The 16,192-nt window shown below is 40.9% G+C and overlaps 1 protein-coding gene across 5 annotated transcripts in view; it reads right to left on the bottom strand.

Moving 5' to 3' along the window:
- The window catches only part of Ube2q2 (ubiquitin conjugating enzyme E2 Q2), a 59,924-nt gene that overhangs the window by 14,537 nt on the left and 29,195 nt on the right, over positions 1-16,192 (bottom strand). For all 5 annotated transcript variants that reach the window (XM_039082376.2, XM_039082378.2, XM_039082379.2 and 2 more), the window contains 7 exons: positions 15,380-15,520; positions 12,835-12,919; positions 11,001-11,061; positions 10,227-10,317; positions 5,180-5,238; positions 2,154-2,202; positions 1,701-1,796 (listed from right to left, as the gene is read on the bottom strand). In XM_039082376.2, coding sequence (XP_038938304.2) covers positions 1,701-1,796; positions 2,154-2,202; positions 5,180-5,238; positions 10,227-10,317; positions 11,001-11,061; positions 12,835-12,919; positions 15,380-15,520 — 582 coding nt within the window. The remainder of the gene's footprint in view (positions 1-1,700; positions 1,797-2,153; positions 2,203-5,179; positions 5,239-10,226; positions 10,318-11,000; positions 11,062-12,834; positions 12,920-15,379; positions 15,521-16,192) is intronic.

The following is a 16,192-nucleotide window of genomic DNA, read 5'->3' as shown; positions in this document are numbered from 1 at the left end:
GGTAGGTGGGTAGGTAGGTAGGTGGGTAGGTAAGTGGGTAGATAGGTAGGTAGGTAGGTAGGAAGGTAGTAGGTAGGTAGGTAGGTGGGTAGGTAGGTGGGTAGGTAGGTAGGTGGGTAGGTAGGTAGGTGGGTAGGTAGGTGGGTAGGAAGGTAGTAGGTAGGTGGGTAGGTAGGTGGGTAGGTAGGTAGGTAGGTGGGTAGGTAGGTGGGTAGGTAGGTGGGTAGGTGGGTGGGTAGGTGGGTAGGTAGGTGGGTAGGTAGGTGGGTAGGTAGGTGGGTAGGTAGGTGGGTAGGTAGGTGGGTAGGTAGGTGGGTAGGTAGGTAGGTGGGTAGGTAGGTAGGTGGGTAGGTAGGTGGGTAGGAAGGTAGTAGGTAGGTGGGTAGGTAGGTGGGTAGGTGGGTAGGTAGGTGGGTAGGTAGGTGGGTAGGTAGGTGGGTAGGTAGGTGGGTAGGTAGGTGGGTAGGTAGGTGGGTAGGTAGGTAGGTAGGTAGGTGGGTAGGTGGGTGGGTGGGTGGGTGGGTGGGTGGGTAGGTGGGTGGGTGGGTGGGTAGGTAGGTGGGTAGGTGGGTAGGTAGGTAGGTAGGGAGGTGGGTAGGTAGGTGGGTAGGTAGGTGGGTAGGTAGGTTTGATAGGAATTGCTGACCACAGGTGAGCTGCTTACCTTCTAGATTTTAGACAATGGCATTTTGTTCCATGTAAACAAACAGCTGTTAAAAGCAACATTATCATCCCAAATAATGATCTTTTAAACTTTTCTTTTTCTGTGGATTAACATTCTAAAACAATCTGAAGTACAGTATAAATATAAATCTTACTACCTGGATAAACAATGCAAACTTACAAAGAACTTTAGGGGAAACATTCACTATGCAAAAAGCATTAGAACAAGGTTGATTTCCATCACAAAAGTTCTTTTCAAAACAATCACAAATACCTACGAATGCCTACAATCTCACCTAGGAGGATCGTCCTAGTATACTCAGCACACATCTCAGTGAGTAGGTGCGCAGACTATGCCTGCTGACTAAAACCTTTGTCTTGACCCCATGACCTTAAGAGTTATACAACAGAACATCTCTCTTAGGTTATGAAAAGGATGAAAAGGTTAATGATGTAGATTAGAATAGAGTCCAGCATGTACACACGGGCTGAAAATTAATGATGCTAACATGGTCCCAGTTTAGAGAAACCTCAAGGTCCCCCAGGATTTAACGTAGCGTGTTCTATTTAGCAACAATGAGCTCAAACACTAAACACGTCTGTGACCATCCAAGACAGTGCAGTTAAGGAGCTGTAATGAGTATCTTCTCTTACACATCTGTGTTTTCTACCTACACCTTTCTAAAACAAGAAAACCAAATAAAAAATGAAATAAATAGTCTCAAAATAACTACGACAGGGGTGGGGGCTGGAAAAGGGCTCCACAGTTAAGAGTGCTTTTTCTTGAAGAGGACCTGAGTTCAATTCCAATAATCCACACAGTGACTCACAGCTGCCCTTAGCTATAGTTCATCCAATGGCCTCTTCTTACCTCAGAGGGCACCAGGCACACATATGGTGCAGACACATACACGTAGGAAAAACACTCGTACACATAAAAATAAATTTTAAAAATAGAATCAAGACAGGAAGACACCTCCAACATAAGGCATGCCAGCCTGAGCACCCCAGTATGTCTGTGGAGTTTAGTCAAGTACCTTATTTGCTCCAAACTGTACCCGAGCTTTGCCTTTCACTAAGGTGGCATTGATCTGCATGATGACAGATTCTATTGAGTAGGCACTGCTCCAGCCCTGCAGGAAGAAAAAGGTGCATCTAAAACTCAGCGATCTTCACAATTCCCATCCAGAAAAGCCTAATGAAATGGCACAGAGAAGGAGCTAACAGTAGCAATCAATGCTTACAAATCCATAGTGACAGGAAAAACAGTGGGCCACTTCTAGATTCTCACTAACAACCCGTGTTCTAAATGTCAGCGAGTGGGTTATAATTTCAGATCAACACCACTCTCAATGGTTGTTCCAGCATGGAAACACTTTACCTTACACTTGTTTCAGAAGTAGGTGCTACTACATTTAAGAGCTCTCCTCTTAACATCCAGCTTATGTACAGAAATAGTCCACTAAAGCTGAGAATTGTACAGAAGTTACCTGTTTTGTGAGAAGTTCCATACACAGTGCTCCTCCGCCCAACACGTACCTTTAAAAAAGGAAAGCAAGCATAGAGAATCTTCCTTAACTTCTGAATCATTACTAAGACAGTATTCACACAAAAGTAGAAGACAGCATCCAGAAATAGAAACTGTTGTTAGAGACAGAAGACTGGCCAATTTCAAATGTTTACAGTCCTTACTCTTAATACCATTGACTTGTCAAACAAGTTGAACAGAATTCTAATAAACTTTTCTGATATCAAAAACTAAAACCTTCGCTCCATACATCCCAGAAAACAGGAGCAAAACAATCTGTTTTCTTAGTGGACACTCATGTTCTTCAGTCTCTGGAGTTTTCTCTGCACCCTGTTGCAATGCTGACAACTCTGCTGACAGGGTTACAGACAGCTGTACAGTCTGAGTCTTCAGTGTTTTGTTGAGACGGCACAGTAGAGCCCACACACGCCCTACCATGCCTCCATTTCTATACCTTCATACAAAATTTAAGTTGTCTTCTAATTCTGAGATTGTTGGTTTTGATCAGCTAGTAGTTTTTCTTCTTTTAGTAGCTGAGCTATGAAAGAAGCCACTTTGGTTCTCCTTTACTAGGCTTCCCTACCTCACTCCTCTTTTCATCAGGTCTTCTGTCACTTAACCCCATGGCGATGGGAGCTCAGCTATAGTCTTTAGATCGGACCCATCGCTCTAGGTGCTTCTCCTCTCTTTTGTGTGTGGTTGGGGTGTGTGTGTTACACACACTATGGAGGTTAGGCCTAACTCCAGCTATCCCCATACTGTTTAAGATAGGGTCTCTCAATGAACCTCTCACCAATTCCAGCCAGCTTCAAGGATTCTTCTCCTTTCCCTGTCCTCCCTCTCCCCACAAGTGCTTGGGTTACAGGAATAAGCCATCATATCCAGACTGTATGTGGGCTCTAGTATCTCAACTCAGGTCCTAATTTCTCATCAAACATTTTACCAACTAAGCCATCTCTTCTGTTCCTAGGAAATTATTTCCTTTTTCCTATATACCAGTTAATGACAGACAAATCCAATATTCACAGTTAAATATGCTTACCAGAGGAAGGAGGGGGAAAAAAAGACTTGTTACAGAATTTACAATGCTATAGCAACACTAAACTGTAAAAAAGTTTAACATTGCTATACTTGGCTAGGAAAGGGCTGGTGTTCTGAGAGATACAAAAGTTTTAAAATTCACCATATTTCCACCTTATGTTTATTTTGTGTATGTAAATATTTGGCTAGGTTACCTAATGCTCTCCTTACAAAAATAGCCATGGGGCTTTATGGTAGAAAAACCATCCCCACTGCCTGATCCAGAAGCATGCAGAAGTATTTAAAGGTAACAAAGTGAAACTTTAGCCCTCCTAGCTTGTGATCTCCACTCATCCTAACAGTATCTCACTGTTAGGACTGTGGTCAGCACTGTAACAGTTTGCCAAAAGCAGCAGCTACATTTCTATGGAATTACTTCAGCTGAGCATCACTCAGAACTGCAGTGTCTCAAAGAGTAACATTTCCCAAACAGCAAACCAGAGGACGCCATCTTCTGAGATGCCAAGGGGCCAAATATATATATTAATATTAGAAGTTATCCAGTGATTTTGTGGAAAACAGATTTAGGAGCTGTTATTTACTGAGTTTTTGGAAAAATCACATCAAGTCTTCAACAAGTCCCTTTGGAATAAATATGACTGAGCCTACGTTCAAAATATCTAATATACCACAGGACTTTCTGGGAGATGTCACCAAAGGAGCAGGCTGCAGGCAGCACCTAAGTCACCTTTTAAAGAAGTGTTCCTGGACTGTATTGTAGACATGCTGAGCCTCACAGACCCAATGGCCAGTCGTGTCGGATTCTACACCCCAACATCAGGTCACACATATTCTGACTATATTGAGAAATCTTACCAGGATGTGATCTCAGGAACAAAAAAATTCCATTTGTTTTTGCACATCTATATATTACAAGAGACTATTTCTGAGAAGATCTGAAGTCTATCTTTAGGAGCCATTCACTATTGTCTCAAATACAAAAATTATCAGCTTATAGGCAATGTTTTTAGATTTTATTATTACAATAGAAATTATCTCACAAAGTAGAATTAGCTGAGGATTTAAAAACTCTCAAACGATTTTTTTCAAGACTGTTTTTCTTTTCATTCATGTGTGTGCAAAATGCCTATAGAGGCCAGAAGGGGGTATTAAATCCACTGGAGTTGAAGTAGCAGGTAGCTGTAAGTCACTTCACATGGGTGCTAGAAACTGACTTTGGGTCCTTTGCAAGAGAAACAACTACTCTAACCTTCCCTGCTTCCTTACAAGTAGTTCAATGATGTCTGATGGGGGACTGCATAACATTTCAGAGTTGATCTTTTTCTTGCCTCCCATAGCTTCCTAACTACAAAAAGAAGGAAGACAAATTCAGGACAGCTGTACGACAATCGCCAGTCAACTGTATTAAGTAATAACTATTCATGCCGAGATCACTTCCACAGTCGCCTCAGGTTGCCAAATCACCATTGTGACTACACTCAGCACCTGTGAGAAGCTCAGTAACTGTAACATTCCTGAAATCTTCAAGCATCCTTTATATTTGGAAAACATTTTTTAAAGACCGGATCTTGATATACATTGACCATATTACCTAATATCCAGATATAGACATGGATGGGTCTCTCTGGCAGGCTCAGACCTACTGCATAGCCAAGGCTGGCCTGGAACTCACAATCCTGCATCAGCTTTTGACAGACTGAGATTACAGGCAGGTACACTCAGCTAAAACCTGCTTCTAGAGGGTCAATACCTATAAATAAACTCCATTAGGATGTGTACTTATAAGTAACTAATTCGGCCTGTGGTTCTGAATGTGGACCCCAAGGAAGTGCTCTCAGTTTCATTTGAGAACTACTTAGAAATGTATGTTCTCAAGTCCCTTTAACCTACCTGACACAGAATCACTCTGACACATACTATCACAAAAAAGTGAATATGTAAACTTACCCTCCTGAGAGAACAGGTAACACCACTCGAACAAACGGGGGATCAAATGGGAAATTATCCTAAAAAAAAAGTTTAATCAATTTTAAGAACATCATTTTTAACTTTGCATTATTTAGAAGGTTTTCAAATAATCAATAAATATATCATCTTATTACCTGGTCATGAAAGTAAAATTAATACCAAAGGACAGATGAGAAACAAGTAACAACAAAGCCATTAAATAGGAGACACAGGTCAGGACAGAACAGAGCAGAGCTGCACTAACTCACACCATAAGTAAGCAGCGTGGTGTGGTCAGGCCTGGGAGAGGCCTTTTCTTCCCACTACAGAAGAGGACTGGAAGAGGTGAGCAAACAGCAGAATGCAGACTTGCTGCCAGGGCGGCAAAGAGACGCCTGGGGGCATTCTGCAGGTCAGGATGGGCCCCAAGGGACCAACGGCCGACTACCCTCACAGGGAGTCAAGCCTGGCTCTCAACAATCTCCATCACCTCACTGTCTGGGTACCCCACTGTCTGTGGCCCTGGCAGGGCAAACGTTAATCCCTTCCGGGGAAGAACACAATACTGCAACCCTCTTCTGTGATCTTCCACGTTATGTCCATCACTGTGAAGACTTAGACGTAAGGACAACACAGTGAGACAGAGTCAACAGGCACAGTTACGGTAACTGCTGCACATCTGGAAGGAAGAGAAGATGAAACCAAACCACAGCACAACTGTGTATCATTACAACAGAACCTTAGAGGTCTGGGATCCGGAGCCAAAGCAGCAGGAACTAACAACCCAATAGGTGACTGACTGAGGTGACTGAGACTGAGGTGACTGACTGAGGTGACTGAGGTGACTGAGACTGAGGTGACTGAGACTGAGGTGACTGAGACTGAGGTGACTGAGACTGAGGTGACTGAGACTGAGGTGACTGAGACTGAGGTGACTGAGACTGAGGTGACTGAGACTGAGGTGACTGAGACTGAGGTGACTGAGACTGAGGTGACTGAGACTGAGGTGACTGACTGAGGTGACTGAGACTGAGGTGACTGACTGAGGTGACTGAGACTGAGGTGACTGAGACTGAGGTGACTGACACTGAGGTGACTGAGACTGAGGTGACTGAGACTGAGGTGACTGACACTGAGGTGACTGACACTGAGGTGACTGAGACTGAGGTGACTGACACTGAGGTGACTGACACTGAGGTGACTGACACTGAGGTGACTGACTGAGGTGACTGAGACTGAGGTGACTGAGACTGAGGTGACTGAGACTGAGGTGACTGACACTGAGGTGACTGACACTGAGGTGACTGACACTGAGGTGACTGACACTGAGGTGACTGACTGAGGTGACTGACACTGAGGTGACTGACACTGAGGTGACTGACACTGAGGTGACTGACACTGAGGTGACTGACTGAGGTGACTGAGACTGAAGTGACTGACACTGAGGTGACTGAGACTGAGGTGACTGACTGAGGTGACTGAGACTGAGCCAACAAACTGCAGAGAAGAGGCTCAGGAAATGGAAAACAGAAAACAAACACCCAGAATGAAGTTAGGGAAGACCCAAAAACGTACAAGAGGTAAAAAATGCAGAAAAAAATGACACAATGTTTACCACTTATGTCTGAGTCTTAGAAGAGAAAATAAGGCAAGAAAAATGGATGAGAATTTTTCAAAGATTTCCCAATGCTTGGCCACTCACTATAAGCACTTTCAGAAAAGACTAGAATCTTTAGTGATAAGAAAGGTATCTTCAGGGGGCTGAAAGGAGTTGATAACTTGCCAACCTAAAAATCCATATTCCTCAAAAATGCAATTAAAGCCAGGCAAACCAGCACATACCTGTAACCCCAGCACCCAGGAAGCAAGAGAAGGTAACGAGTTTGAGACTAGTCTGTGACTCAGAACAAGACCTTATCTCAGAGAAAAAGAAATTAAACAGATGCATTTTCCATCTTCAAAGCCACCCTAAAAAGAAATACTTAACAATATTTTTTAGGCAGAAAAAAGATAATGCTATATATAACCTGAGAGAATAAAGAGCATGAAAATTCCAAATTTGGCTTGTCTCAGAATAATCCAAGTAAAGAATGTAAATGCTTGTATTGAGAACATGAACTCAAACATTCTAAGGCAGTGGCTCTCAACCTATCTAACATAACAAATATTCTACATATCAGATATTTACGTTATATTTCATAACTTAGCAAAATTAGTAATGAAGTAACAACAAAAAAATTTTTATGGTTGGGGGTCACCACACATGAGGAACTGTATTAAAAGGTCAGTAGTAGGTAGTTTGAGAAATAGTACTCAAAGGCTATGAGATTACAAAGGCAAAAACCAGAATATTGTACTTTGACAATTCAAGGATATACACAGGATGAGTAAGAAAACATATAACTACTAAGTTAAAAGGTAGGAAACAGGAGTCCTAAGAAAATCCAAAAGGGAATGGGGCCGGGGAAGGGAGATACAACACAAAAAAGACAAGTAGAAAATCACCTATAATATGGTGAGTACCAATGGTAACATTCAATACAATGACTAAGCTGCTTCATAAAGTCAGAGGTGCTGAGGAAACAGCGGTGCAAGCTCAAGGATCTGAGCTCCAGCCTCAGAACCAAAGATGACAGTCAGATATGCTAGCACATGTCTGTGTGTCTAGAACTGAGGACACATGAACAGGAGGATGTCTTGAGCTCATTGGTCAGCCCATCTAGACACACTGGAGAATTCCAGGTTTAGTCAGAGACCCTGCCCCGCTCCAGCCCTAAAAAGGTGAGAGTCATCTGATAGCACACAGACAGGAGCTAAAGTAGCCAAGAGCGTTATTCGTTAGTCCCCTAATGGACGGACAGGTCAGCAAAGCTGCCTCTAACTTTCTGCAGCAGCTAGGTAGGAAAATGGCTTCCTGCTCTTGATGAAGGCAGGCCAAGGGAGTCTAACAAAAATTATGTCCAATTTTTATGTTCAAACAACGTGAAGTAATGCTTTTTTAAAAACTTAGTTTTGAGGCAAGATAGGAACAAACATGTCTCATCCAATTATTTCCAAGAAAACAAGTGGAAAATGACTAAAATACTACTCTTCAGTCCTCCTGGCAGAGGACAGGTGTTTCTAGAGGCTAAAATGGATCATCCTACATTTCTACTGCAAGTTAGAAAATGAAGACACCTGCCCATACAAGATGTCAACCCACTGAGAGCTTCATCTACTTCTAAATCTATCTATAATGTAACATTATAACAAAGCATGGACATAAAGCTTGTTAGAGCAAAGGTATTATTAGAATAGATCTTTCTTTAAATACATGATCCCAAATGAGCAACTATAAAACCTCTTTTGACTGATTGAGAACTACCTTCAGTTTCAGAAATCTCAGAAAGTAATTCTACTTCAGAGCCTAGAGGCTCCTCCATAAACTGTGCTCTGGAATTCAACTAATAAAGCTTTTTACAATTCTAAGCATAAGAAAATAGTCTTTAGGGTTGGGGATTTAGCTCAGTGGTAGAGCGCTTGCCTAGCAAGCGCAAGGCCCTGGGTTCGGTCCTCAGCTCAAAAAAAAGAAAGAAAATATTCTTTAACGTCTATGTTTTCTTCCTTCAAAACATCTTAAACCCACCTGTGTCACCTGTAGCACCAACGCCATGTACAAACGCTGCACCATTTCTTTCTAAGATTAGGTAACAGCCTCTAACTACTCTGTCAGAGACCAACTATATACTATCAACCAGTGCTAACAAAGGGAGCTAACCAACTGTTTAAGACAAAACAAGAAGCAGAACAGACCAACTATGCCCTCAAATAAAAACCTCCCATGGCTGGCTTACAGCACAAAGAGCACATCCCAGAGACCGTAGGCTTTTCAGTATGTTCTTGAAAGTCCGACAGTCCCTTTTCCCAGAGACAACTTCAAACCCAAACCCTTACACAGCAAGAAGAAATTCAAAGTCACTTGGATAACCACTGTGGACAAACCCTGTAACTGCAAGACAGCGGATGCGCTAATCCTCCTCTTCAACTCACAAGAACACTCAACATAAACCTCAAAACACCTCAATCTAGCTGAGATTATCAATCATTACATTTTACCATATTAGACATGAAACCACTAAAATTTTTCTAGAGCCCATTACTATTCTTTTTTAACCTTTATTTTTAACATCTTCAAAAGGAACATAAATATACAGGGAAAACTTTAGAGCTTATTGTAAACAGGATGCCCACAAGACCAGCAGATGCCTCTGTCTGCTCAGCAGCTTGTTATGGTGATCACACCTTTGTTCTCTGGTTCTGCTGCCCAGGTATGAACCACAATTTCGGTGTTTTTGAGCTTTCTTTTCTCACTATTGTGTACCTAAAAGTCTTCCTAGAAATGTTTTTCCTAATTTTACCAGAGTCCCTGGCCCCATGGAATTTTAGCACAAGAGAAATATGGTTTTTGGCTAAAGACTGTTATAATGCCTAAGAATATTTATTTGCAGGACCAGATTTCCCTTACCTGCACTTACAACACATGCCCTATACAACACTGTTTACAAGTTTTGAATTCTATATAAACAAAACTACACAAAACTGCTAGGAGTCTAAGTCTAATTTCTTCTACTTATATATACTATATAGAAGACTGACCTATCTTGTCAATATCTTATGGATGCCACATTCTCCAGGTCACTGTAACTGGATTACTTTGGTTGTAGCTGTGATACAATGCTGCTCTACACATGCGTGTGTGTCCTGGTGTCTAAGCACTCATCTCTTGTGGAGTACACATCTCAGCAGTTCCTCAACTAGCCAAGCTCAGTATCAACATTTAATTCCAATGCTTGGGAGTGAAAGGGAAGCAGGCAGACCTCTGTGAGTCTGAGGCTACTCTAGTCTAGATAGCAAGTTTGGAAAGAAAAGAAAAAGAAAAGAAAAGGAAACGAAAAAAATCCAGAACTATGTGGTATGAATATCTTCCACTTTACCAAACTGCTCTCCAAGGCAGCTGAGCCACTAACATCCTCCCACTAGAACATGGAACCCATTACAATGTTCTTACCTTAAAAGAGAAGTTAAGCAAAATATATTCTATGCCTTCTTTTTCTTTTAAGATCTGAAGATCACTGTGCAAAGGACTATCAGAGTCAACCCTAAGAATAATAAAACAAAAGCCAGTTCAAACAAGATTAGAGAAACCTCTCTTACTAAGCTCCAATTAAACCAGTCCAAAGGGGGGGGGGGGAACAGAGCCTCCAAGGTAAGTTCTAAACAGAACGTACTCCACAGTCCCAGAAAAAATAAAATGAATCACTATGGGCTCTAGCTCCCTGGGAACAAAGGGAATCTGAAATTAATGGTCATTCCAAAGAACAACAATTAGATACACATAACTTTTCAAACAACTGAAAGACGTTTTGGTAATATCCTTTCCTAAAATCGTACTTTTAACAAAGAAGTTTAAGGAAAAAAAATTACCACCAATAAAACCACCAAAAGTAAATCACTATAAAAACATTTTTTTCTCTAACTCTTCTACACGTACTGCCTAAATCTCCTTATTTCAAACATAAACAGGATCACAGTCTCATGCTATTTGAATACCTTTTGTTTGTAAACTGCCACAATCTCATAAACGTGTCAAATACTCCCTGCCTGTCTATCACTCCCTGTTGTCTGAGCCTCAGAACAGCTCACTTTAGTAATTTAACAACCACTTACTGAGCAGTGCTGTCCAAGCAAATGCAGAATACAAAACTATGAAACTGATGAGGCAAAAAGAAGAAAGAAAACCCAACATTTCATTGTAAAGGAGGTCAGCACAACAGGTACTCACTTGTGTAGTTTGACGTGCCAGTCATATAAGCTGTCATTTATTAGCTCCACTGAATAGATCCCTGTGGAGACATAAGACATACTGGTCACTCTTCATTTCCATCACTCTGGTGTGAGTTAGCTCTAAGTATGCTGAGTAGTAATAACAACACATTTTCACTATCAAAGTAACTAAGGCTATCAACTAAAAGATACTTAAATGAATTTAAAGACACTGCTTAGTGCTGACTTCCACTGAAAAACATACACTATGCAAGCACACAGACTCTTCTAAGAAAGGAGTCCTTCTATATGTATTACGTTAATCTTCACTTTTATGAGACGTCTGTGTTCTACTGTCCCCCTTTCTAGAGCATCCACATAAATGTATTCATTTTTAGTATTTGTATTATGTATGTATGTATTATGCATTATATATACCACCGGTGTACGTGCCTGTGGAGGCCACATGGGTGTCAAGACACCCGAGACTAGGAGTCAGAGGCAGCTGTGAGCACAAAATCTGGGAACTGGAACTGGGTCCTCTCCAAAGTAGGACATTTCTTAACCACTCTCTAGCTCTCAATATCAATCTTCTAAACCACTCTATAGTATTCTTTTAATAAAGTCAAATTAACTGAACCAATTATTCCTAAATGCTATTTTTATTTACTCTACAGCAATACATTTTCCCCTCAGGCTCTGTAATGCACAAATCTTACTATCTGTTTAAAAAATTCCTGCTTTTGAGGATTGACTCCCAGGGCCCTATGTCAACTGGGCAAGTTTTCTACCAAAGAGCTTCAGCTCCAGCCCTGAAAGATGTTTTTCGTGGAACTGTGAATGAATGAAACCCATCAATTTAAAAAAGAACACCACCGGGGGCTGGGGATTTAGCTCAGTGGTAGAGCGCTTGCCTAGCAAGCGCAAGGCCCTGGGTTCGGTCCCCAGCTCCGAAAAAAAAAAAAAAAAAAAAAGAACACCACCTCTACTGTAAGCTCTGTTTCAAACTAAGAAAACTAGGAAAATAAACCCAGCAAGTTTTCCTTGTACAACAAAATGCATTAATCTTTCTTATTCCTAAGTAGTATTACTCATGCTTTTGCCAGAAAATAAAAATTGTAAGTTATATCTTCACCAGAAAAAAAGGCAAGAAAAAGTATGCAATTTTTTTAAAAGATTTATTTTATGTATATAAATACACAAATACACTGTCTCTGTCTTCAGACACACCAGAAGAGGGCATCAGATCCCATTACAGATGGTTGTGAGCTACCATGTGATTGCTGGGAATTGAACTCAGGACCTCTGGAAGAGCAGTCAGTGCTCTTAACCACTGAGATATCTCTCCAGCCCCTGTAATTTTTTTTTTTAAATACAAAAGATAAACTCACTGGGCGCACATCTTTAATCCCAGCACTTGGGAGGCAAAGGCAGGTGGATCTCTGAGTTCCAGGCCAGCCTGAGTTTGAGGCCAGAATAAGTTCCAGGACAGCCAAGAATACACAGAAAAACCCATCTCAGAAAATAAAAATACAAACAAGATAAACTCATTTAATATCTTTTATCATTTAGAATTTCATTAAACCTGAGTTTTACATCTCTGAAATAACATCAATAAAAATTTCCAACTCTGTATTTGGCCTCAGACTCACAGAGGTCTACCTATATTTCAGTAAATGACACATATTTGGTGTGGTGGCACACATATCTAACCCTATCGTGATCAAAGAGAAAAATAGTGAGTTCCAAAACAGTTTGTGCTAAATGGTCCCCATCACTCCCCAGAAGGAAGGCAAAGCAAAAGAGAAAGGCTCCGTGTAAAGCAGCAAGTGGCCAGCAGGCCAGAGCCTCACCTGCCTTGTAGCTCTGTGATCTGTAGACGTCCCTGAGCTCCTTCATGAGTCTATCTGATGCTTGTACTGACCCAGATACCGCACCCTGAAATAATGAATAATTAAGTCTTAAGGTACCAAAGCCTGAGTAAAATTTTACAGAAACATTGTAAAAATGACCACAACTCAGTATTAAGAAGGCAAGAAGTGCAAGTGAATAAAGGATTATGAAATGTTAAGAAAAACAGAAAACTGAAGATATGTTTTGCTTGTTTATATCATGAGGGAAGGCTTCACAGTATGCCCAAAACACCATGGACTCTGTGACAGTTTAGAGTTCAGTATGAGTCTATTCCAAACTACAACTTCTAAAAGTGCTACAAGACCCTCACTAAGACATTTTAGCATTAACTTCAGCACAAGTTGTCCTCTGACCTTCACATGTGTGCTTTGACAAGCACCCTTTCCTCCACACACACGTGCACACAAAATAGCATACTTTTTCTTAAAAATCAAAGTTTGAAGGTTGTACTACTATGAGTTTAAAGGTTTCAAAGATCTATTTCCTAGCCATGAAACGCTGAACTAGTTTTTTAATGTACATATGTGTAGTATACATGTGTATTTGTATACCTGTAGACTCACTCATGTATAGGCAAGTGCACATGTGTACTCACACATGTGTGGGCCAAGGTGGATGTGTGAAGTGGATCATCATCCTTGGTTGCTTTCCACCTTTTCACTGATGTAAAGGCTCTTAACTGACAACAGTTTAGTTTAATTAGCCAGCCTGCTCAGGGGGATCCTGTCTCCTCCTTCTGAGTTGTGGAAGTATAGGCTGGCCACCACAGACATTCAGCATTTATGTGGGTTCTAGAGATCAAATACCAATCCTAATACTTGCAGCTTGAGAGGCAACCAACCTTAACCATTGTGCCATCTCGCAGCCCTCCAACTGGTTTTACGCCCTAGTATTTATATCCATAAAATATGAAGAATGTCGATTTCCTACAATGGAAATGAAGATTCTATGAAGACTAAATGGGACAGTAATATAAAGTATTAAGTCTTATACTTATGTCAGAGTACCCGATAACTTGTAGCTGTTCTAACTATAACCATACAAACTGAAGTTCATCATCAGACACAGCCAGTAAAGTATCAGTTCAGGTGCTACAACCTTACTTTAATAATCAAGATATGGGCTTAACATTCTCTGCAACAAAAGACTTGCTAATTAAATTAGTGTATTAAACATGATTGAAGGAAGGATAAGAATTTTCTATAATTCATTCCTCACATTAACTTATATAACAATTCACTCACTATGTTTGCCTAAAACAAAGCAGCTGGCCCGACTTCCTGAAGTTTAATAAGGTGCTCTAACACAAGACTGCCAATGCATACATTCCTTGACTGACAACACACCCTACCCACCATTTTCATTTTTCACAAGTCATCCAAATACTGTTTGCCTACATTTGAAAGATGAGCAATCCAAAGCCACACAGGCGTGGTTTTTTTCACCAAAGTATGCATCTTATAGTGCTATGTTGCTTCTTCTCCTAAAAGGCATGTTGAATCATCTAGCATGGTAGGTAATATACACCTCCAATCCTAGCACTTAGGAAGTAGAGGTAGGCAGATTTCTGAAGTGAATGAATGGCAGCCTGGTCTACAAGAGTTCCAAGCTAGCCACGGCTACACAGTTCAAACTCCGGGGTAAGAGACAGGGATAAGTCAATCTAAAGAGAGAAGTTACTTCTGGGCTGATTAGGGTATAAAAGGCAGAGGTGAGGTTGAGGGGGAACAGAGACAGAGTAGACTCTGTAGGAGCCTGAGTCTGAGCACAACAGAACCTATGGTAGGGAAGTAAGTAAAGCGGCAGCAGAACGCAAAGAGCAATCCCTCTACACTCATTTCTGTTGCTGTGATAAAAATACCCTGACAGAAAAACAACTTGGGGAAAGAATAGGGCTCGTTTCACCCTACAATACCAGGTTACAGTCCATCACTGTGGAGAAGTCAAGGAAATAACTTCAAATAGATAGTCATACCACATCTACAGCAAGAGCAGAGAGGAGCGAACAGTACATTCTCACCCACTTGCTTGCTTGCAGTTTGCATTTGTCTTCGCTACAGAATTTAAGACTCCCTACTAGGGAATGGTGTCACCCGCACAGTGGGCGGAGTCTTCCTGAATCAGTTAACTGAGTAGGACAGTTCCTTGACAGACACGCCCACAGGTCAATCCAATGCTCCTGGCTGAGCCTCTCTTCCATGTTAACTCTAAGGTTATGTCAAGTTGACCATTACAACTGTCCACCACAGGATTATTATACAGAGATAGCAGTTTGTTTTTAAGACGGGAAGAACAGATGAACAGGGAAGAAAGTGGCTGTCAACAACCAGGAGAAGCAGCACAGTTCAACAAACAAATGACCAAACCCATCACTGAGGAAAGGATAGAGGGCAGCCAAGATTGATATCTTAATGAGTTAATTAACTACCCAATCTGTAATTATGTAACCACAAGTTCGTGTTCTAGATACTTACTCACACTTACATTTAAATGGTCTTGCCTTTGAGTCTTCCTGATTTTCTCCAATATTGCCAAATTTTCTTTTTCAATCCCTTCGTCTTCTGACTTTTTCCCATTAATAGGCTCTTCTTCCTTCATCTCGTAGTGATCCAAGTCTTCTATATCCTACAAACAGAGTGTTGTTAAGGTTTCTTCTCTTCTTCACTACTTTCTTGTGTCAGAAAAAAATTTTGAATAAAATTTAAAAAGTACAAGAAAAAAAGGATCATCCATTCTAGGAGGAGGAGGAAAGCCTCAGATTCCATTCACAAGGCTCTCTCCTTTAATACCTTGTGTTCTGTGGAAAAGCTGGGTTGAGTAGAGCAGATTTCATAGTTTCATAAAGCTGCTGACTATCATCAAATATGCCATCTTTAAAAACCTCCAATTATGGGGCTGGGGATTTAGCTCAGTGGTAGAGCGCTTACCTAGGAAGCGCAAGGCCCTGGGTTCGGTCCCCAGCTCCGAAAAAAAGAACCAAAAAAAAAAAAAAAAAAAAACCTCCGATTATGAGGAACTTTTCAAACAATTTAGTGACCCTTTAATTGTTCGTATTTTATTCTAGAAACCTAACTTTAGAGTTTTATTCTAAGAAATATCAATACTAATTTAGGAATAATTATACCCATCTCATTCTGATAATTACAAAAATAAAATATACACATGCAAAAATAAACAACCAAACCAAAACCCACTTATTTTGATGGATCATCCATTATGCAGTCATTAGGGTACTAAAATCAGTTTAGTTTTATATAGTCTTGAGCTGGCTCAAACTCCCTTTGGAGCTGAGGATGA

This window comes from Rattus norvegicus, chromosome 8 (genome assembly GCF_036323735.1).
Source record: "Rattus norvegicus strain BN/NHsdMcwi chromosome 8, GRCr8, whole genome shotgun sequence".
Taxonomy (NCBI): domain Eukaryota; kingdom Metazoa; phylum Chordata; class Mammalia; order Rodentia; family Muridae; genus Rattus; species Rattus norvegicus.
The sequence above is the reverse complement of the archived record's forward strand: the minus strand, read 5'-3'. Positions and strand labels throughout refer to the sequence as shown.